The sequence below is a fragment of the Argiope bruennichi genome, chromosome 5 (genome assembly GCF_947563725.1).
Source record: "Argiope bruennichi chromosome 5, qqArgBrue1.1, whole genome shotgun sequence".
Classification (NCBI taxonomy): Eukaryota; Metazoa; Arthropoda; class Arachnida; order Araneae; family Araneidae; genus Argiope; species Argiope bruennichi.
The window spans coordinates 32,542,990-32,567,865 of record NC_079155.1 but is presented as its reverse complement, the minus strand read 5'-3'; the positions used below and the strand labels follow the sequence as shown (position 1 = coordinate 32,567,865).

Below are 24,876 nucleotides of genomic sequence, written 5' to 3'. Positions count from 1 at the left end.
CAGCAGTACGAAAATTGAAAATCCTGGAAATAAAAAAGAAATGTATTCCTGTTTGCTTTAGGAATCGAGATTGTATGTGAGAGCCTATTTAAATTGGTGATATTATTCGAATACAAGTTCCTGATGTTGACCATGTCTTTAAAGATTTCCGAAATGTGTTTTCTGTTGTTGTTTGATCAGTGGAATCCGAATTTTATAAACAAGCAGGCAAAAATGGTACAATCTAGCAGCTTTACACCCATAATCCATTTCAGTGGTGGTTTCCTTACTAGACGGCAATTTAGAGCCACTGATGGGCAGCGGTGGCCTGGTGGTAAGGTCTCGGCTTCTGAACCGGAGGGTTTCAGGTTCGTGACCCGATTCCACCGAAAAACCGTCGTGTAAGGGGGTCTGTTGCACGTTAAATCCGTCATGACCAAACGTCCTCCCGCTGGTGTGGTGTGGAGAGGGGGTGCCAGCTCAGGTGTCGTCCTCGTCATCTGACCGAGATTCAAAATTGCGAGGTCCGTCCCAAAATAGCCCTAGTGTTGCTTTAAAACGGTGCGTTAATACGACTGAACTCGAACTTAGAGCCACTGATCTGAAATGGTGAGGCCGGAAGGTTTGATTAAAAATTGCTACGAGTTTAACTATCAAGTAAGTTTGTTTGAATCATAAAATATTAATACTAAAGTTATGTACACATTAAATTAATAAAAAACAAGTAATTAATTCTTTATAATATGTTGGAATATTTATTATTCATTAAGTGGTCATGTTATATTTCATTTTTAAGTGCCCATAAAATAATAATTTTAATTATATATAAATATTATTTGTTTATAAACTTTCATAATAATTAAATGCTTATATTTGTAAGTAAGGAAATCATTAACTATGGTTAATTTTTCAAGACTTTAACCTTCTTGTTACTTTTCCCATAATATATATAATAAATAAATGAATAATATAAACGTATATATATTCGCAAAATTATTGAAATAAAATAATTAAGATGATAATTAATATATTAAATATTTGATGAAATGTGAGAATAAATTGATAGCTTGTAAAAGAGGAGGCTTTATACTTTGCAGTCCTAGGAACTCAAAATAACTAAATCAGCCATTGATTCGTTTGTAATTTGTAAAGAAACATTACTTTCCATAGATGAAATTACTTCTCAAGAAATGCCGCTGCAAGAAGTAGTTGCAACTAATTCGAGAAGAAGAGAGGAAAATCTACACATTTTGTTATTGCAAAAGTCAGTGTTCTGCGACTACATGTATTTGTCTTGTGCAATTCAAAGTGCTATATAATATCTTATAAATAAGATTATCTAACGTTCATCACATAATTTCTGTATATGTTTATTATCGGAATTATTCACTTTTCTTATTGAATATTTTTCGTTTTAAATTCAACGGTTTATTTACATGAGTTACTATTTAAGCTTTCTTCTATTTCATCGTATATCATAATATATTTTAATATTAAAATACGATTCTAAAAGCTGCAGTTTTGTCTTAACGTGACAAAAAAAATTTTATTCAACATTCACCATTAGTGTATGCTGAATGTCAACATCAGTCAGTGCAAGTCAGAAATAATGATATTTAACAAAATATTTGACCATTCCTCAATTTATTTACTATGGGGTTGCATAAAGCCAAGAATCTCAACATTGTCGCAGTTCGATCATTTATTGTCACTGTTACTTACGGCATTTTACAAGCCTGCTGTCAGCGATTTAAACCGAGTGTGCAGTGGCTTCTGAGCACCAGAGGGAAGAAATCTGACTTCTAGCTCATATGAAGATGACACACACATTCGCTTGCACGGCCCTTTCTACAGGGGGGGGGGCGCTTTCACACACCTCACAGATAGAACACAGGGTAGAGAACAACTATACCTGAACAAGGACTCGAACCCCTGACGCCTAGACCACAGGGAAGACGCGCTATCCCTAGGCCAGGAAGCCGGCTCGGTCTTTTATAACACATACAAATAATGCAGCATTAGATCATAACTAAAAATCATCTTTAATAATGTTTCATTTTTAACCATTGGAGGTGGTCTTCCCAAAACTTTCTCACATATTCTCCAATCATTGTCTTATCCCCTCCCCCCATGTAAAATTTTCAATCTTAGAAAGGCAGAGGAATTTGTGTTTTAGACCAGCTTCTTCCAAGCGATTGAAACCAAAATTTGACACTGAACTACAATTCCAGTCACAAAATCCAAAACCAAATTTGATATATTTTATCCATGCCGTTTTTTGAGTTATGGTGTTTATATGCTTGTTAAAATACAGATCGACAGGAGGTCAAATCCTTGACAAATTTGGTTTCAAACTTACTAAACAATTATATACACTTTAGATGTTGAGTTTGTGTACAAATTTCATCAATCTTGAAGTTATCTATTTATAATAATCGTGCTAATTCATATTCGAACAACTGTAAAGACAGAATTTCCTAGAATGAATTTTGCTCAAAATTTGATACAAATCTAGAAATTCGGTATAAAATTATATACCAAATTTCATCAGTTTAGCTCAAACCATTTTTGAATTATCTTTGGTACAGACAGACAGATAGACATAATACCTAAAAACGATCTTCGATTTCGGCCAGATCCAAAACTTGGAGATTCGTAAAAATCTCGGTTACAATAGTTTTTTTATACATCATAAATCAAAAAATGAAAATTAACAATCCAAATCCAAAGACACAAATAATCTCAAACTTTTGAAAATTTATTGTTTTTTTTTTTTTTTGTATCTGTTAATATTCACTATAAATCATAAATATCCCATTCCGTTCTGCTTCAAGTTTTAACTTAAACTTTCAGCACCATAAACTTTTTTTAGTGATATAATCCAGAGACACGTCTTTCAAATTATCTGGCTGCGAACAATAGGCCTGGAAATACATCGGTTTCTTAACGTCCACAATCCATCTCATGCGACAGTCACAGCGGATTGGGTTACCTGGAAAGGAGAAAATAATTACCGATTTTAACACAATGGGATGGCTAAAATATATTTGAAAGAAATGTTGCATTAAGATGTCCCATAAGTTTCTTTCCTGTTTTTAATAAGGAATGAATACACAATATTTACTGTAAAAGATATTATTTATTTTGTTATATAAGAACCTTTTTGCTCTATTACCTTCTTCCATCTCTCAGGATGTTCCATGTTTACTCATTATGCCTTCTTTTCAAAATTGTTGTGTTTAGGACGAGAAATAATCTTCGAGTCGCGCTTTTATTTCGCTGATGGATTTAAAGCGCTTATTGAGAAGAGAATTTTTCGAGAAGAGAAAGAAGTAATAATCAGACGGAGCGAGGTCTGGAGAGTATACAGGATGGAGAGTAACATCCCGATCAAACTGTAAGAGCTTCTGTCTTACGACTAATGCAATATGTGGCCTCACGTTGTCATGATGAAAAACAACGCCTCTTCGGTTCATTAATTCTAATCGTTTTTTTTTTTTTTCTTCTTTTTTTTTTTTTTTTTTGCTATGGCAGCTTTTAATTGATCCAGTTGATGACAGTATTTCGTAAAATTTATTGTTTCATCTTGAGGAAGGAGCTAGTAGAAAATTATGCCTTTCTAATTCCATCAAATGGACAAAAGAACTTTTTGGGGGTGTAGTAGAGCTCTGGGAAGACTAAAACCGATGACATAGACGGCTAATAGATAAGCCTGCATGTTTGCATAAGCAGAGCCAGATAAGGCCGTTCATAGAGCGATGAGAAAGAAACTTTTAGGACACCATAATATTTATAGCCGACTTTGGCGACCAGTTGGTTTTCCGGGAATATTAGTTGTATTTCATTTCATTTAAGTTTCTTTTACATAAATTGATGCTTATTATTCCCTCAAAAAAGTATTTTTAAGCTTCAAGTGTGTATTGTTATTGTGTATTTGTTCTGTTTATTGTGTATTTTTCTTTACGGAGTCCAATCTCATGTCATCGTAGTGCTATTAAAAACGCAAGTGTCTGGACCAGCTGGTCGCCAAAATATACTGGTATAAAATAGTAAATCGCTAGTATTAAATTCAATATTTCTTTCAAACATGCATGTAGCGTATTGCATGTTGTCTTTTGCATTAATAAAATTAGTAGAATATTTCTTCTTTAGTTTCCAACAATGGAGGAAAATTGCGAAATTAAATAATTAATGAAGCATTGAGTATAGTTTGTATTTCAATAGAACAATGAAATCTATTGTCGAATATTAGGCAAAATAATATTTTTATAAATCCCCGAAATTCAGAAAACATTTGTGTAGCTAAATTTGTATTATTATAAAAATAACTTGTTGCATGTTAAAACGATATAAAATTCATTTTTGTTCTATGATACTTTTGGAAATTATCTCGGGAAAAAAAATGTAATCAAAATCCTATTTGAGGACTTTCAAAGGCATTATCTATAATTTTGCATTACGTTCGGATGCCGAAGTTATACTCCAAGAAGAACTTTATTTTCCGAACTTTAAACACTAAGCAAAGGTTATTTCCTTCACGACAAGAAGTCATATTTAAAATAGGATAGTGTGGAGGTTTACCAAATAAGCCATTGCAGCCTTTTAATAACCTTCCGAGTTACAAAATGCTAGCAAAAATAGGATGCTCGTTTCATACTGGGTTTTTCTTTCCATCCGAATGCGTGTACACAAACTGTTGATGATTCGAACCCCGCTCGCAACGATTTATCACATGAAGTGAAATGATGCTTCCAATTATTTATGCAAGATGTTATTTGACCGTTTTATGCAAATGTTTTTTCACTCTATATAAGAGCGGAAGCACTCGTGCGCGAATACTTAGACGTAGATTCAGATTCTTTTTTTTTTCTTCACTTGTGTTGTCTGTGTCGGTGTAATATGTAATATTTTATAATGCATTAAATGTTTGTTTGTCGCAAGAAATAAAAGGCTGTGTTTTTAAGAAGTCTTCTCGACCTGCAACATTTTATAAGCACCAGTCACATGCATTTTTCACTGCTATTATTAGAACATTTTACTCTGCGGGCCTTACAGACGATTGATCTTGACAATTACAGGGTTTGAACCCAAATATCGTCTGACACAAAACTAAATTACCGCTGAAGAAAAGATGAGTCTCTTTAGTGAGAGAAAAAAAAAACCCTTTTTTTTGTCTAAAAAAATTGCAATTTATGCGACTTTTATATATCATCTGAAAATTAAAATCACTTTTTCTTGCTTTTCAGTTTCATTAAGCTTATTTAAAATTGTTATTTCGTATAATCTTTTTCGAATATAAACATCTTTTTTAAAAATCAAAGAACAATATAGATGAAAAGGATATTCTACATTGGTCTAATATTGTAAAACTGATTTCAATCAGTAATTTTTATTGAACTCAGCAATTAAAGATTGTGAAAAATCGCCTCGTAAAAGAGCGCCAAATCGAAAGAGAATCGAAAAAGAGCGCCAACTTAAAACGAAACAAAACTATCTTGTACAACAAATTATGCGAAATTTTGCCAGCAAATTTAAACATTTAAATGCATGATGTGATTTTTTTTTTACTTGAAATATAAATTTTCGATTTGATTTATTGATTAATTTGATTGATACCAACACTATTATTTAAATACGGTATCAGAATTATTCAAAATAATTTCTTTATTAGTCAGCTCTGTCTGTTTTTACCGCTTGAAACGGCCATTATTTCATTTTATTATATTATTTAATCGCTTGTAATGAAATCCTACTTTGAGTTTTGTTTCTTAAACTTTCCCAAACACGTTACAGAATTTCATCTCTGGCGTTTATCGAAAATTTCAAGAAATTATAACCACTTTTTGAAAAACTAGGGAAATGTGTTTATTATTCGAAACATTCTGATTTCGAGCTTTAAAATTTTCGAAATACTACCAATGGCCCTGTTAATATTTTCACCAATATTTAAGGAAAAGTAATTCCTTTTCTATGTTACCAATTACTGTTTTTCGATAGTTTGATTAAGTTCCAAATGAAGTTGGCAAGTATCAGTGAGAAGCGAATAATCATTTATTTTTTAGATATAAATTTTGATTTATTTGAACTTCATTTAGCCTAAAATTTTAGACCGTCGTAATAAATGTCTGTTCGAAAGAAAATTCGGGAAAAAGAATCCATGCTTATTTCAAATACCAAAATAAACAATTTAAACAAAAACCTAAAATATCCAACTGAAATAACCATAGATTATCAAATACAAAGAATATTGCTGTTTTTATAACAGAAAAATAGATCTTGTAAAATGCAAATTACAAATATTAGTACTTCCTATTCTTTGATTTACCACAATCATTATATTGTTATTATTTCAAGCAGAGAATGTTATTAATTTACCGTAAACCTAAGAAATTTTAATACAAGAAATTTCTGACAAGACATTTAGCCACATAAAATATCCTGGAGATTCTTCAGATCTCGGTTTCTAATAGCTATGAGGCTATGCATTTTCTAGAACTTTCATTTCTGTCATTAAATTCGTCGCAAATACTCCAAGGTTAGGATATCACTAAATCATCCATTCATTATCCATTAAAAGTCTCTGTAAATTTTTCTTCCTAATTATAAGGTTATGGATAGGGAAACATTATCATAGATTCATAGCAATATGATTTTATAAATTGTATATTTATAATATTGTTAGAAATTTAAAAAAAATTGTAAATTCATTGGAGGTATGAGGTCAATATCTGAGCATGATTTCGCGTTTGCATGGGAAAGTCACAAAAGGTCACCATGCACAGGAGAACATTGATACATATACCATATATAGGATAACTGTGCACGGTCCAACAGCTTGCGCCAACAAAAGTGAAAAAATAGAGTAATTAATAGAAGCTCGATATACTGATTGATTCCGATATTTCAGCAGGAAAATATTAACATATGGTAATCATAATAATCATAAAACCATGTTTATCTTTATTTAATGATTATTCGTTGGCTTTCTTAACAGTAATTTTTTTAAATTATGAAGTGACGTATTAAACATTCTTATTTAAAATTACTACCAGATTTTAATTGCATTGAGATATACATTTTTTAAAATGATAAAAACCCCGAATCCGCAATTGAATGGTGGCGGAAACGAATACTTGCCTGTCAAAGTAAGCGTTTGCAGGTGTTCCAAAGGCCATAAAAATGCTTCTTCACTCAGAGCTGCGAATTTGTTATAACTCAGATCCAAGTCGCTTAAATTAGGCATGTTGTCAAACAAACCATCCGGCAACGAGCTCAGCTGATTATTACTGAAACAGTAAGATCATTTCAATTAATACTCATTTTACAAGTTCCATATAAAAAATATCTTATAAAATATCATTTTATTATTCCCATATAAAAGATATCTTATAAAATATCCTTTTATTATTCCCATATAAAAGATATCTTATAAAATATCCTTTTATTATTCCCATATAAAAGATATCTTATAAAATATCCTTTTATTATTCCCATATAAAAGATATCTTATAAAATATCCTTTTATAATTCCCATATAAAAGATATCTTATAAAATATCCTTTTATAATTCCCATATAAAAGATATCTTATAAAATATCCTTTTATTATTCCCATATAAAAGATATCTTATAAAATATCCTTTTATTATTTCCATATAAAAGATATCTTATAAAATATCCTTTTATTATTCCCATATAAAAGATATCTTATAAAATATCCTTTTATTATTCCCATATAAAAGATATCTTATAAAATATCCTTTTATTATTCCCATATGAAAGATATCTTATAAAATATCCTTTTATTATTCCCATATGAAAGATATCTTATAAAATATCCTTTTATTATTCCCATATGAAAGATATCTTATAAAATATCCTTTTATTATTCCCATATAAAAGATATCTTATAAAATATCCTTTTATTATTCCCATATAAAAGATATCTTATAAAATATCCTTTTATTATTCCCATATAAAAGATATCTTATAAAATATCCTTTTATTATTCCCATATAAAAGATATCTTATAAAATATCCTTTTATTATTCCCATATAAAAGATATCTTATAAAATATCCTTTTATTATTCCCATATAAAAGATATCTTATAAAATATCCTTTTATTATTCCCATATAAAAGATATCTTATAAAATATCCTTTTATTATTCCCATATAAAAGATATCTTATAAAATATCCTTTTATTATTCCCATATAAAAGATATCTTATAAAATATCCTTTTATTATTCCCATATAAAAGATATCTTATAAAATATCCTTTTATTATTCCCATATAAAAGATATCTTATAAAATATCCTTTTATTATTCCCATATAAAAGATATCTTATAAAATATCCTTTTATTATTCCCATATAAAAGATATCTTATAAAATATCCTTTTATTATTCCCATATAAAAGATATCTTATAAAATATCCTTTTATTATTCCCATATAAAAGATATCTTATAAAATATCCTTTTATTATTCCCATATAAAAGATATCTTATAAAATATCCTTTTATTATTCCCATATAAAAGATATCTTATAAAATATCCTTTTATTATTCCCATATAAAAGATATCTTATAAAATATCCTTTTATTATTCCCATATAAAAGATATCTTATAAAATATCCTTTTATTATTCCCATATAAAAGATATCTTATAAAATATCCTTTTATTATTCCCATATAAAAGATATCTTATAAAATATCCTTTTATTATTCCCATATAAAAGATATCTTATAAAATATCCTTTTATTATTCCCATATAAAAGATATCTTATAAAATATCCTTTTATTATTCCCATATAAAAGATATCTTATAAAATATCCTTTTATTATTCCCATATAAAAGATATCTTATAAAATATCCTTTTATTATTCCCATATAAAAGATATCTTATAAAATATCCTTTTATTATTCCCATATAAAAGATATCTTATAAAATATCCTTTTATTATTCCCATATAAAAGATATCTTATAAAATATCCTTTTATTATTCCCATATAAAAGATATCTTATAAAATATCCTTTTATTATTCCCATATAAAAGATATCTTATAAAATATCCTTTTATTATTCCCATATAAAAGATATCTTATAAAATATCCTTTTATTATTCCCATATAAAAGATATCTTATAAAATATCCTTTTATTATTCCCATATAAAAGATATCTTATAAAATATCCTTTTATAATTCCAATATAAAAGATACCATGTACACACTTGGAGGGAAGTATGGTCGAAAATGATTAGGAGGTACTGTGGGTTGATCTCCAAAGATATTCATCATTGTGACTTAAGTAAAGTGAGAGCAACATGAATCGTTTTAAGAGTACCGAATTGACCTCTTGCTTGGCCTTATAAATATTAATAGACATATTGTGTATGATCGCACAAAGATAGGATTTCCATTGAGGCCATGCTAACAATGACATAGGGGCCGGTGGAGCCTGGGGCGTAATATGATTATTTCATTCCCGTCTGTCATCAGTGAGTCAACAAGGCGAATGACGTCCGAGGGGCTATTTTTTTATACCCTTATTACTTTAAAATCTATCAAAAACGTTCTAATGTTTGTTTCTTTGACGCCTTGTAAGTTTGGCCCCCTGGTTCATGTATTCCTCTCTACCCCCGAGTAGCTGCTTGCCACTACTTACCAAATTACCAAATGTTCACTGTTACACATTCGAACCTGTCTGAACATGTTACTTTCACAACACTGATTCAGTATCCTTCTCAGAAGAGAACGTGTTCCTTCTCAGAATACAGTTTCCGTGCACAAATTTTTTGGACCAATCGTTTGAAATTGCATGGACTGTGCATGATTCTCCTGTCGAATCACCCCTAAATCCCTGACTTATCCCCTCTTAATATTTTTGCGCTGTATTTTAAAAGTTTCATTTATGAAATACCAATAGACTCAAACATGTTCTTGTAGGCAGAAGTCGTCGTTTATCTCTGCTGCTATTTATTATCCGCTATTTTCTGATATCTTTGATAGCGGACATGTCCATTGATGCAGATGTCCTGTATGCATCCATGACAAAGGGCGAAATTTGGAAAACTCATTGTGATTTCCTATAACTTATATACTTTTTTGTGATAATAAAACACATTGCACATTTTTTTGTATTGTGTCATAATTGTAATACCGTAACCATGGGTTCCTATATGATTATGATTATGGATTTTGAAGGCATGTATATCAATATAAGAGTCTGCTAATTAAATTTGATTCATCTGACTATTTGCTTTGTAGGTTGTTGTTAAACAGAGGAGATAGCTCATGAATTGGAAGGAAATAAAGGAATTGAATTAATGATAAAAAAAAACTAATCTAAAAAGGAAATCATTCAATAAATTTTAATCAAAAATTTCATTAAAATTTCTAAGTCCCAGCGGTTTTTTTTGTTGCCATTTCCTACTTTCGATTTACAAATGTTTACACATAGAAAATGTATTGTGAGATAAGCTAAATTCAAAATTTGATAAGAAACAATAACTTAGATACAAAAGCTTATACTAAATTTCAGTTACCTCAGTGTTGTGTTTTGGACTTAATTGTGCTCACATTCATGCGAAAGTACATACGGACAGACGGTCAAACCCTTAATGGATTTGGTTCCAAATTTGATACCGGTCTTGGCTTTAAATACTAAGCCTGTATATAAAATTTTATGTGTCTACTTCTTTATACTTTATAGATATTGCATACAATTGCATTCAGACAGCTGTACTTCTTATAAATAGATTTCGTCCAAACTTTAATAGAAGTCTACATACTTGATATAGAAACCATAAACCAAATTTTATTCGTCTAGCTCAAAGCATTTTAATTTTATCACATTCACAGACAAACAAACATAATTTAAAAGACTCCGAGAGATCTTAAATGTAGAGAGTTGTCAAAATCTCGAAGTCGAATTTATTGACGGTTACAATACTTTTTCCTTTGAAATTTTCATATAAAAGAAAGTAATGCCAAATCAATACTTTTTTACCATGATATTTTTATAAGCAAATGACAAGCAATCTGTATATGGCAACAATCGACATTCATGAATGAAGCGGGAGTGGTCTTCCCAAAACTTTCTCGCATATTCTGTCATAAAGGTGCCATCCCTGAGAAGGCCGTACATAGCATTGGCGTACAATAGTTACGAAATATTAACCTTTAGGTGTGAATTTAGCGTTTTAATTGAATTTATTGTATCATCCTTGGTAGGTTTTTTTGGAGATTAATCCATAGCATACATTAATAGTATCCGAAAACCAAATTTATATTTTAGACACCGATTGATACCAAATTTGACACAAAACTGCACTTTTTGTCACAAAATTCTGTACCAAATTTGATATATTTAAGTCATTGCGCTTTTCAATTATTGCATTTACTTATTTCTGAGAGTATAGACCAACAGATGGTCAACCCCGTTTTGGATTGGGCTCAAAATTGAATAGGTGCCTACATTATAAATGTTAAATCAGAGTATTATATCTGTCTAGCTCTCTTCAATTTATAATTATCATGTTAACTTATATTCGAATAGTCGGACAGACAGACTTCGTCTGATCAGATTTTACTCAAATTTAGCCAGACATCTGCAAATCTAGAGTAAAAACCGTACACTAAATTTCAACCATGTAGCTACATCCAAGCATTTTTGAGTTTTCTTTGTCACAGACAGGCAGACAGACGGGTGGACATTTTCTAAAGATTTGTTTTTGAACTCTAAAACTAGAGCTTGTCAAAATGTTGAGTTTTGGCAATTAATATACTTTCTCCATATTATCTATACGAGAAAGTAAAAATGGATATATCGGCTTCCAAATGAAATGAAAATCGAACATGGAATTATAGTTGTAGCCACAAGATTACATACCGAATTTCACTGATTAAATTATGGCCAGAATTTCCAATAACAATTACATTCGTCATTTTTCAAAATAAACATATTTATCTCATTATAATTTAATTTATTTTCAGATGATAAAATGAAATAAATTTCTAATTGCTGCCAAATGTTTATAAAAGTATTTAAAATATTGAATAAAACTTTGAAGAGAATATCAGCAACAGTTGCATTTGAAATGAAACTATTCCTATTTATCATGATTTCAGAAGTGATCATGATAAATCAAAAGTACAACAGACTATTAAAACGATGTTTAGCACTCAGTTATTATCAAAATTTAAATCTGTAGTGAATAGCTTATAAGCCAGTTAACAGCTACGCTACCCAAGCAATTGCTTTTGTATCGTTGTCATGTTACTGGACTGCGAACTGCAAGGTCCCAGGTTCTATCCTCGCACATCACAATCGCCACAAATCTATATCAAATTTGAAATCCATACAAAAAGCAGTGAAAAATTCAAAATAGATATTAGATATTCCATATTATTTTCCGAACAGTAAACGTATCATATTGAATCAGTATATATAGTACAAAATCGTGGAGGGAACACTATTGCTGGTTCTTTTTTGTATAATTACGAATTGAATGCAAAATCATTTCTGCTATTCTATAAAATCATTTCTTTCATTTCATTCTGAATATAAAATCATTTTCAAGTCGATAAAAAGAAATCGACTTTCTTTTTTTATTTCCACATAAAGATCTCACTAATACAGCGATCCGAAGTTGATTGATGAAAAGTTCTCAGCTTCTAAACATGGTTATTGTAAAAATCGTTTTGAATGTCTTCCAATGCATAACAAGGTTATACACATTTCTGTTGATGCGATGGAAAAGTTTAGAAAAAGTGATACCGGCTTGGGTGTCGTCCTCAACGGATCACGGTTCGTGTGAAAATATATTTCATGTTCTTTTATCCTTGTTCCCATAGCCTGTGACTTGGCCTACCCTAAGTCATACTTATAAATATGTAACTGGTCGTTGTCTGTCCAATAGTAACATCCCATGGAAGGTATACTCGTCCACTCGTCAGCCTTTGATATCGGAGTATTTATTGATATTTCGCAGGAAAGGCAGGTTCTCGGCCGTAATTACAATAACTCTGCTGTAGGTTGTCGGCCGTAACAACACATCCACAACGAGAAACCTGGTGCATTTATAATTAAATCTGTCTCACCACAAGCCGTAGAGCAAACGCAAAATCTGATTTTGACGAATCTGCACTTTTATATCTCCATGAGTATAACTCTGTACACAATAACTACAAAATGTAAAGAATTTAGTTACATAAACATTCCATTTTAAAGCAATACTAGGGCTTCCTTGAGACGAACCTCGCAATTTTAAAAAGCTTTGAGATGACGAAACCGAAATCTGAGGCGACAGCCTCCCTCTCCAAACTTTCTTACCACACCAACGGGAGGACATTTGGTCGCAACAGTCTCGAGGCCGAGACATTGTCACCAGGCCACTGCGGCAGTGCAGAGTCAGTAAGTTTAAAAAAATAGTACATATTTTTAAAATCTGAAGTATAGATCGGTTTTAAATTTTGCCTCAAGTCTATAAACTAGTTGACCGCTTATACGTTCGCATGCACGTAAACGCTATAACTCGAGAGGAGGGGACGAAGAATTGAATAAATTTGACATTCAAGAAAAGTCAGCATATGTGGAGTCACAGCATTAACCAAGGTTCCGATTTTTATGTGGGTAAGAGAAGGCGAGGACAATATATTTATAAAGGAGTATGAGAGAAAGTTTCAGGAAGACCACTCATGTCACTTTTTTATATATATAATCGATTCCCCAATATCTAACTAAAGCAGCGGTGGCCTGGTGGTAAGGTCTCGGCTTCTGAACCGGAGGGTTTCAGGTTCGTGACCCGATTCCACCGAAAAACCGTCGTGTAAGGGGGTCTGTTGCACGTTAAATCCGTCATGACCAAACGTCCTCCCGCTGGTGTGGTGTGGAGAGGGGGTGCCAGTTCAGGTGTCGTCCTCGTCATCTGACCGCGGTTCAAAATGACGAGGTACGCCCCAAAATAGCCCTAGTGTTGCTTAAAACGGGACGTTAATATAACCAAACAAAAAAAACCAATATCTAACTAATATGTATATGAGACGGCATTGCATTTCGTCAGTATTTTCTTACTGAGTTCAAACAGCTATAATTTAATCATGATTAACATCCAAAATGTTAGATAACAATATTATAAAGATGTCATTCCCTTACTTACTTGTTAAAGATGCTGTAGCTGTTTCATATCATGTTTCTACATTAAAACCGTACATAGCAAAACTTAATGAAATTTTGATGTTACATTTGGCATACAGTTTAATCAAAATTTCATTAAAATAAAAGAATATGGAAAATACATAATAGCATATCATTCATTTCAATTATTGTATTACCATCTAAAACACTATATGTCGCATCCGGATATCAGACTAAATAAGCAGGGAGTGGGAGAAAAAAGATTTTTCTCATTTAAATAAAAAAGTGCTAATATTAATACGAGAGATAAAATATAGATAAAAAGTCATTGGAGAAGGGGTGGGGAATTGTTCAGATTCTTGAATGAAAGTAACCAAATAAAATTTTCAAAAAATTTTTAGCTAATTTTTAAATTATATCAGAATGAATAAATAAATTCATTATTAACTGTATTCGACGACCAGCTGCTCACCCACTCTACCATATTAATAGAATTAAATTATATAAATCAAATTTGATCAACATTATTTCATCGCAACAAAGGGAAGAATTATTTTAAATTTTATTTGCACAATAATCGTGGAGTATTCTGATTGGTTAGACATGCTTTCAAATTGGCAAAGTCGGTATAGTCCTTGAAACAGAGGGATTCTGACAAAATTTTATTTTGTGATAGTTCTCTAAAATGGAAAGTAGTGGACAATTGATAACTCATCTAGGAGTCTTGCGCTTTCACGTGATATAGAAATTGACAAAATCGCTCAGAGATTAGTACTGGGGGAACCAGTCGAAATCACCCAACTGCATAGAGAATGTCTAGATAAGTAATAATTCTGATATTTCTCTGATCCTTCCATTCCGGACGGAAACCCAAAATCTTATTCGAAGTCCCGATTTAAAGAAATTAAAAATTGGATCTTAAAATGCACGCAAGAAAATACCAAGCTGTACCTCAAATTGATGATAGTCAAGTGGTTAGAAGGAGACGGGAACATGGATCTGGACAGATCAGAGATTGAGTTGTCCCTCAGAATCAGAAGTTCCAAATTCTTGAGACTGCTGAAGGCTGTAGGGTGGATGAAAGATATATCGGCCTTGCTGATACCGAGAGTCCTCAGGGACTCGAGGGCGGGAAATTCCTGGTCGAGGGTGTGCAGTTCGATGAGGTTCACATCAATGAGCCGGAGTGCCCGCTGGTTCCTCAGCTGGGACCAATCCCACTGGGTGATGTAATGGGCATCCGTCGCACGGATTTCCTCCAAAAGGTCCTCGAGTCCTTCGAACGCCAGGTCTCCGTCCGATAAAGACATCAACTGAGTGTTGACGAAGCGGATCTGAAATTGAGTTTTAAGATGCAATCAATTATCTTATAACAAGGCAGCTCCCATGTAACAGTGAAAAAATAGAAATAATCGTCTTTTAACATATATTTTGACATAAGGTGTAACGAATTAATATTCTATCCATTTCCCACCTACTTAAAAAGGTTCAATTTAGCAGACGAACCTTACTGCACCTGCGGCGAAGTGGGGTCACCACTCCACTACGCAACAGAATGCATTTTAACTACATCTTATCACCTAACGAAACCATCAGCTAACCTTCAACAGGTCTGGTTCTCCAGGGTAGCAGATAACTCTCTCAGCAGGGCCAAGATCAGAAAAATGGTTCAATTCCTGCATGAAGAGTCACAGCTGTTCAGATACTGACCGCCACTCCTATAACATCGGAAAACTCATCTCACCACCTGCACGACAAGACTTCCACCCAGGCCTGGAAACTCCAACCACCAACGCAGCGCATCTTCAAGCTCAGACAACTCCATTCAGTCAAGCATAGCCCATGACATCCCTGCTCCAACCCAACCTAAAACCAACCATTCCTGCTCTAACCCAGCCAAGTCAGCTCCTCACCAGTCTAACCGAATTCAGCTCGCCTACTCCAATGCAACCCACTGCAGCCTAAAAATCTTTAACCCAGCCAACTACAACTCAGCCAACATCAGCTCCACATCATCAGCCCAATCACCATTACCTCCACATCATTAGCTTAGCCATCTGCAACTCTCACTCTCCATGTCCACCCAACTGTTTAAATAATCGTTAAGATTATAGTCGCAGGGGCATGGAGAGGTGTTAAGTGTTAAGTAGAAACATGCTTTAGTAGACCCAAATTTGACAAATCATTTTGAAATAATAGAATTTTAATACTCTCCGTGTATATGGTAGCTAGTGTACGCATAAATCTGCTGTAGCCACGAATTCCTCCAAATCGAGACAATGCCACTGGGGATACTGGTTCAGAGGTGATCGTTCTTTCTCAGAGGTCTAAATTACGAACTGTGGATGAGTGAATGAAATGTATGAATGAAGTCCGCCCCATGAAAAGGGTTGTGACGTATGAGTAGCTAAGATGTATTCTTGACTCTAGATGGAGCTACTGAAACAAGAGACGCTAAAACTCGGCTTAAAATCGCTGACTACAAACCACCATCCGTAAATCTAAAAATGGTTAACTTTGGAGTGATATGAAACTGACCTTAGTAATTACAGTGCATCATACATGGTTTATTTTAGTTTGGAAGTATTGTTTTCTTGTGTGTGTGGGAAAAAAGGGGGTTATGTATTATTTGTCTGCAATTTAAATTGCAAGGACACAGCGAGGTCTGCGTTTGTTGCAGGTGTCGTTTATATCATATGTCGGTAGGTTACTTAGGGTGGGGTTGTCTATATTTATGATATTTCCATAGAAGTTTTGGGCTTGTTTGAGGATGAATTGTTTGATTGGGGGGATGTTCAGAGCTTTAATGATTTCCGCATTTCTGATGAACCATCTGGCCCTGACTATCATCCTTAATGTTTTGTTTTCCAGTGCGACTATTTTTTGTAGGTTAGCGGTATTGTTTATAGCAAGTGCCAAAAGCAACAACAGAATTTTAACTTAAGAAATAAGCGACATTTTATAGTTATTGGCCAAAGTAATTTTTTCATCATTTTATTACTTAAAAAAAATAATTTTTTAATCGATATCATTAAAAAATCACTTTCTAATGATATCTACTTAGTGGACATGCAAATTGTTATTGAATTTTGATGATTTTTAAGAACATTTTTTTTTCAATCATAGATTTTATTATTGCAAGGAAATTCAAAACGTTTTCATTAATTCATTAAATATTTTATTGCATGATTTTCTTATTAAACATGAAAATAAAGAAGAAAGATAAAAAAGATTCTGGGGTTCCCTGTTATGTTTTTAAAACGATTATTCAATGCAAGATTTGGAAATTAACATTACAGAAATGCGAAAAACATTGCGCAATTAAAAGGTAGATTATTCGGATAGTTACATTTTTAAGGACATTATTATATAAGTGACCATATTAAAAAGAATATTGTACACAGTAAACTGAAAAGATACAAGACTATTTTTAAAAACGCCACTTTTAATATCTGTCTTAATTTAGATGCTAAAAAGTGTTTCATAGGGTAATTAGAAAATCAAGCTATGCAATTAATTGAGATTAACTGAAATAAAATACAATTAATATTTGTATTATTTAGTCATAAATTCAGTTAATTTACACTTAGGGAATGTGTTATAAAATGATTCACTTAATTGATAGTTCAAGTTTAAAATATTTAAGTGAAGCATTTGTTTAGTGAAGGAAAACTAAGGAATGAAAAAAGAATAAATGGAACATAGTTAATGTGAAACATGTTGCATAATATTTAACTTATCATACTGTTACACAATATTTCTTCTACAAATACCGCCAATCAATTGTAATAACGCAGCGCATTTAATCGCTAATTCAGCAGCTTGCTTGCTGTCTAATCATCTCTTTTTTTACTTGTTGGCGACTCCGACTACTCTCACACACGACTTCTTGTCTTGAGAGTGCATGTCTTTTATAGTTCCGGGAGGCGGGGCTAGAATCTTCCAAACCAATCAGGACGTATCTGGGTGTATCTCGGTTCCTAGTGGATGGATCGTGAAAGTTCTCGAACTTTCCAGCATTATCCATTTTGTCACCAAATTCATCGCAAAGTCGTCAAATGATCGCCAAGTTTGCCGCCAAGCTCTAAGGTCATTGACGCGACACTCGCTCAGCATGCACAGGACAAATCGTACAACAGCCTTTCTTACGATGACACTATTTGTGTTGGGAAGCCAAAACTACAGGTTTGCAACAATACATTTAATTATGTATGTTTTTAATTTCACAAGATAGGGTTACAAATAAGTTGTTGGAATTCCCAAAGAATAATAATAATTTTTGAATGAAGAAATGTTTCATTAACACCATATAATCACTAATTTTCGACATTTTACAAAAGAAAAAAATGAAAGGAGTTTACATTTTTATTCCGAAGTTTAGCAGGCTTGATTAGCTTATTGCTATTTTATTTTAATTTACATTTAATTACATAGTGCCCACAACATGCACACAGAATTATTTATTTAATACCATAGCAACGCGACTGTGTATAAATTAGTTCAAACAAAGAAAAGTATTATTAAAACATATATTCAAAATATTTTTAAAAATGTTTTTAAATTATAAAAGTTTAAATTGGTATCAAATGAAATGCTAATAGAATTTAAAGATGATTTTTCAGCAATAATTTGCTCCGTAATTATTTAGAATAAGCCTAAAAACATGATAATTTTTTTAATTAAAAAGCTAACGAAAATCTTGAAAAATCATTTTATGATACGCACTTACCACCCAGCTAGGAAAAATACGTGTAAAATTTACTATCCCTTGGTATCTTGTAGCTCTTGAGTAGCTCGATCTGCCTTGTACAACATTTCTCTTTTTCATACATGTCATATCACGCATTTTATAGATACTAAGCTTAACAATAAATAATTATTACATTGTTAAGAAACATTCTTAAGTTTTTGATGATTATTGACATACCTTTAACCGAATGATTGAACAATTTGTAATTATTTTACAACTTCTGTTGTATTAATTTTAATTTGTTTTCGCTCAGACTTTTTCTCAAAATGTCATACAAAATATTTTCGCCCTTTTTACTTTCTCGTATATGTAGTTTAGAGAAAGTATAGTAATCGTCAAAAAATTTGAACTCGAGATTTTGACGAATCTACACGTTTTATACACGTTGTCACAGATAACAGACAGACGGACATTTTCCAAAAATATGTTTCTCGAATTCAGAAATATTTTTGGAAAATGTTCGTCTGTCTGCCGTCTGTGACAAAGATAACGGATAAACGCTTTGAGCTAGACGGATGAAATTTGGTGTGCGGTCTTTACACGAAATTTGTAGACTTCTATCAAATTTTAAGTAAAATTAGTTCAGAGGAAGTCCGTCTGTCTGACTGTTCGTACATAAGTTATCACGATAACTACAAAACGGAGAGAGCTAGATAGATAAAATTCATTACACACATTTAATATCTATATTGTAAACTTGCAGATACCTATCGAAATCCAATGAAGGATTGACTGTCTGTCGATCTGTACTTTCAGATACATGTCAATGCGGTAATTTAAAAACGTATTGATTTAAACATATCAAATTTGATATGGTATTTTGTGACTGTATCTGTAGTTCGGTGCCAAATTTTTGTCTCAAACACAAACGGATCTAAAATTCGATAATAAAACATTAATTCGATTTTCGGATACTATTAACCGCATGGCAGAGATCAATCGCCAAATAATTCGCCAAGGATGACACGATAGATTAATTAAAAATGCTAAATTCTCGTCAAAAGTTTATATTTTGTATGGGCGTTCTCTGGCATGACAAATTTATTAGGGAATATACGATAAAAGTTTAGGCAGATCACTCCGATGGTTTACACCATAGTGGTCCAGGTGGACCCCCAGGGTAAATAGGAGACCATACGGGGGTCCACGTAGACGTGAAAAGAAAACAGGGCTTCACAAGTTGTAAGTGGGGGTCCACGAAAAATTTTCTGGTTTTCATAATAAAGAACAAAAATTTTGGCTTGGATTTACCTATCAACGTAGGTAGGTAGCATCATTCACTAGGTAGGTACTCAGAAATATTCGAGACTCAGTTCAAACACAGAATTAAATAGAACAATAGATAATAGTACAAGTGTACACTACATGTCGAGACTTCCAAAGTGCCGTCCGTGCGCCCGCTCGTCCGGGATGCTTGTTTAGACCTGCAAAGGGATGAAATGCGACTTGCGCTGTGCTACTTTTTTTGAAACTGAAAATGTGCTACTTTTTTTTTTCTTCATAACACCCCCAATTTAGGGTGATATTTTTTAGGAGTTTTGAGAATACAGTAGAAATGTAGCAGCAGGGGGTCTACCGAAAATAGTAAAACTCTGAAAGTGGTCCACGAGAAAAAAAAGTTTGGGAACCTCTGGTTTACACTATATGAGTTATGTTACTTACTTTTTCATATTTAGTATTTTTAAACAAATTACTGGGAATGTAGAGAAGAGTGGAATCCATGAGAGTCAAGGCAAACATAGGGTACGTGTCTGTCGATTTAATGATGGGGATGAGTTGTTCGGCTGACATGATTTTTTCGCACAGCAACATAGGACCGTCTCCAAGGTCCTTGCATATGCAGTGAGGGGCGATGTCTTCGGCCGGTGGACATTGTCCCATTACGGACCAAACCACAGAGAGAAACAAACACAAAATGGAGAACATCAGGATGTTGATAATTTACCTGAGAAAGAGAAAAAATACAATGTTATTTTCTCATATACAATGTATATAAAAAACAAGTACTTATAACAGCAACAAAAAAAAAATCGTTCTCGGAATTTTGATGACTTTCCATGTTTCAGACATCCTTTAATCCAAAAAACATATTTTTGGGATAAAACTATATTTGAACACGATAACTGAAAAGTGCTTCGATCTAGATTGATGAAATTTTGTATGTGGTTTATACACCGAAATATGTGAATTTCTAGCAAATTTTCAAGTCATTTAGCTATTCTAGTACAAATAAACACGATAAATACAAAACTCAAAGTGTTAGAAGGATAAAATGCTGTGGGTAGATTTACTATTTAAAATAGAAACCCGTATTAAATTTTGAACTAGTTAGTTAGCTATATTAACGTTCCATTTTAAGCAACACTAAGGCTATTTGGGGACGGAACTCGTAATTTTGTACCGTGGTCACATGACGAGGACGACACCTGAGCTGGCATCCCCCTCTCCACACCACGCCACACCAGCTTGAGGACGTGTGGCCTTGACGGATGTAACGTGCAACAGATCCCCTTTTCGGTGGAATCGGGTCTCGAACCTGAAATCCTACGACTGACGAGCCGAGACCTTACCACCAGGCCACCTCAGCCCTGAATTTTGAACTAAATCCATCAATTGGTTAATGATCTGTCGGTCTTTGCTTTTATATGCATAAAATCACGATAATTCAAAATTGCAACTACTTAGATCAATGAAATTTGGCGCACAGTTTTAGAATCTAAAATGTAAATTAATTTCAAAGTTAGTAACTAATTCGTCAAAAGATTAATCATTTGTCTATCTGTACATTCGGATAATATAAATGCAGTAACTTAGAAACAAAATGATTTAGATAAATAAAAAAAGTATTTTTGATCTTGTAACTAAAATTGAAATTCTGGGTCAAATTTTGTTCAATCCGTCCAAAACAAAGCTCTCGTGGTGTTCACCGTTTTGAACAAGATCTAAAATTTTGTGGGAGGTGGGGGGGGGGAATGAAAAAAGAATTATTAGAATTTGGGACAGAAAATTCGGAAACATCACTCCATTATTTTTAATGGTGATCATTTCAGAGAGTATCACAATAGTTCAAATTTATGCATTAACAAATCACGCTGTGAGTCATAAGTTGAAAGCTTATTTATTGTTCATTTAAAAACCCAATTTTAAAATTTACTGATTATAGATTTTGAAAATTGTAATTGATTCTGTTTTTGCAAAAAAACATTTTTTCTTATAAAAAAATTGATTTTTTTTTGGTATGAGTATTTTGTATTTTTCAAAATGAGATCACATAATAATTATTGTAATAAACAAAGAAAAAAAATTACAATATTTTTCCAATGTACTCATTTAGTATGTAAATAAAAAATTATCCTTGGCACATATATAAATGCTGTTTTTCTTAGATATCGTAAGTGTTAAATTAATATATCAAAGAATTGACAAAATACATTGCATTCGAATTAAATACCTCGTAGCATTGATAAGTAATTTTTTGAAGTCATGAACTATAACTAAAAACAATACATACTCTTCAAATTAGAAAACAAATAATTTTATTAGATAGATTCATTACTTTCTCTATCTCATGTAAACAGAGACATTCAACAGGTAGACTATGAATTTGTTTATATAGACTTCAATGTATAATTTTAAAAAAATTTAAACTCATAAACAAATAAAAATTAAAAATTAATTAACCTGAATTTATTTAATTACACATTATTCACTTCAATAAAATAAATCTTAATTAAAAAATTATTGTTTAAATTTATATTTTGATTTATTTTTTCAATAAGATTTATTTAACGCGTTAAAGAAAGAATTAAAATATATTTAGAATTAAGGTGTACTTAATAAAATGGATTCGTTGAGTTTATTAGATAAATTTGATTCATTGATTCATTTCGTTAATCAGCGCGCAGGTTTCTCAAGATTAATGACCTAAGATTATGAAAATGTTGAGTTTTTTTTTTAATTTTTAACATTCAAAACTTCATAAATAAGTCTTAGTTGATCGTTGAAAATAGAAACATTCATTCATTTATTTAAAATTTGGAGTGTCCAGAATATTTCTCAGAATCTGATACCTTATTGCATTAAATTTAGACTTCATAATTTTTGAAATATATTTATAGGCCGGAAGAAAATATTTTTATTGATTTCATTTCAATCCTTTTGAAAGCAAAACTAAAAACTGAATTTTATGCTGATTCTGAGAAATTTTTGTTGAATTATTCTTTGAGATATTGCATAAATTATGAAAAATATTTTGTAGTTCACATAACTCTTAAATACCGAGCGATACTGTTTGCAATACTCATATTCAATAATAATAATAATAAATAAATAACAATAAAGATGATAAATAAAATAAAACGCTTGGCTTTATTAAAAAATATCTGTATATAAATTGCAATTTCATCATTTCCACTTTAAATTAAAGTTGAAGTTTTACCGGAAATGACAACAAATTAGCTAAATATATATAGTAAATTGAACGAAACAATCTAAACAACAGTATAAGTTTGGTATGACTATCAAAATTTGAAGATTAAAAATGTTTTGTTTGAGAATCTATTAAGAGACCAGTTACTTAAAATATTTAATTGAAAATTGTAGCGAGCGGTAATATTGGCGAACCGGCTGGTCGTCAAAGGCGGCTAGTTAATTAACAAATAATAAATCAAGATACACCATTTTCTATGAGATAAGAAACTCTGATAGAACATCTAGGTTTCTGCATTATTGAAAAATTTGGAAGAATATATGCCAACCAACATAACTGCATGCAAAAGGTAATGAATTTGGTGTAATCATAATTTCCATGGCCCTAAAAAGAGTTAAGTATATAAAAATGAATGTCCCTTAGGGAAATTAAAATCCCATGATTCTGAAAAGATTAAATCTATATTTACTTTTATACAAATACATCTAAAACCTATCTATATGAGGACAAAGATGGCAGGAAGAATATGTAAAAATATAATTTTAAGTATAATTAATGAGAATTTTTTTCATCAGAATTTATTTACTAAAAGTTTTTTATTTTTAAGTGAAAAATGCAGTAAGTAAAAACTTTTTAATCATTTTTAAACTATTTCAAATTTATTTGAAAAATAGCAAGATCGGTAGTTTACAAATTTCCTTAAGTATAAGTTTTAAAATATATACAGAAAGAATTATATCTGTACAAAAGTTAATTATTGAATATTAATAAAAGTTGTAATTCGTAATTTTAGTATATTTTTCTCAAAATATTATAAAAAGATACGGAAAAATAAGGACTTTAATAACAAACCTTTTTCCTTATTAACTTGAGAAAAAATGTGTTGGAAATACATATATAGAAATGTTACGAAGCCTTTTTATCTTGCAGCTGTAGAAATCCCACGATTATATTCTGCTTCCCAACTGTGTGATTCTGTGAATATTCTTAACAGATTTATTTTGGAGTAAAACAATTTGCATCGCCAAACGAATAAATATATTAGAGATTTGTTCGTGTTCAATCAATATTTTAATGTATTCCTATTTTCAATAATTGCATAATAATTGAGATAAAACACATCCTAATTCTGATAAGAAGTATTTACGATAAGATGTCAGTCCAAGTGTAAAGCTGGTAAAAAAAATTCCTTTTTGTTTGATATTAATTATTTTATTTTAAACCAGTTACAGATATTAATTCTTTTATCCCCCATTATTAATAAGTTTTTAGAGTTTTAGTTTTTCTTCAAAACAATAAAATACTTTCTTTTTTTATGAAGAAATAAGTTAAGTTTTATTATTTAATTTTTTATTCTTAAAAATTGTTTAGAAATAATAAGCATTTTAAAAGACTTTTAATGAATATAAATATATTTTCAAAATGAGGATTGGTACGCCCACCGATGACCCCAACAATTCACAGAAATATGAAAAATATCGAAAATGAAACGATAAAAATTGGTGATAATACCTGATTATCTATATACTTATAATAAAGCTCAATGTGTGTGTGTGTGTGTGTTGGCGCTCTACA

At 31.5% G+C, this 24,876-nt stretch overlaps 1 protein-coding gene across 1 annotated transcript; it reads right to left on the bottom strand.

Annotated features, from left to right (window-relative positions):
- Positions 1-2,721: 2,721 nt before the first annotated feature.
- On the bottom strand, positions 2,722-24,265 carry LOC129968905 (slit homolog 3 protein-like). The gene is made up of 5 exons (XM_056083243.1): positions 24,154-24,265; positions 20,535-20,817; positions 15,074-15,456; positions 7,117-7,265; positions 2,722-2,971 (listed from the first exon to the last, which is right to left on the bottom strand). Exons 2-5 carry the CDS (start codon positions 20,796-20,798, stop codon positions 2,829-2,831), a joined length of 939 nt encoding a protein of 312 aa, XP_055939218.1. The 5' UTR covers positions 20,799-20,817; positions 24,154-24,265; the 3' UTR covers positions 2,722-2,828.
- Between the last annotated feature and the right edge of the window lie 611 nt (positions 24,266-24,876).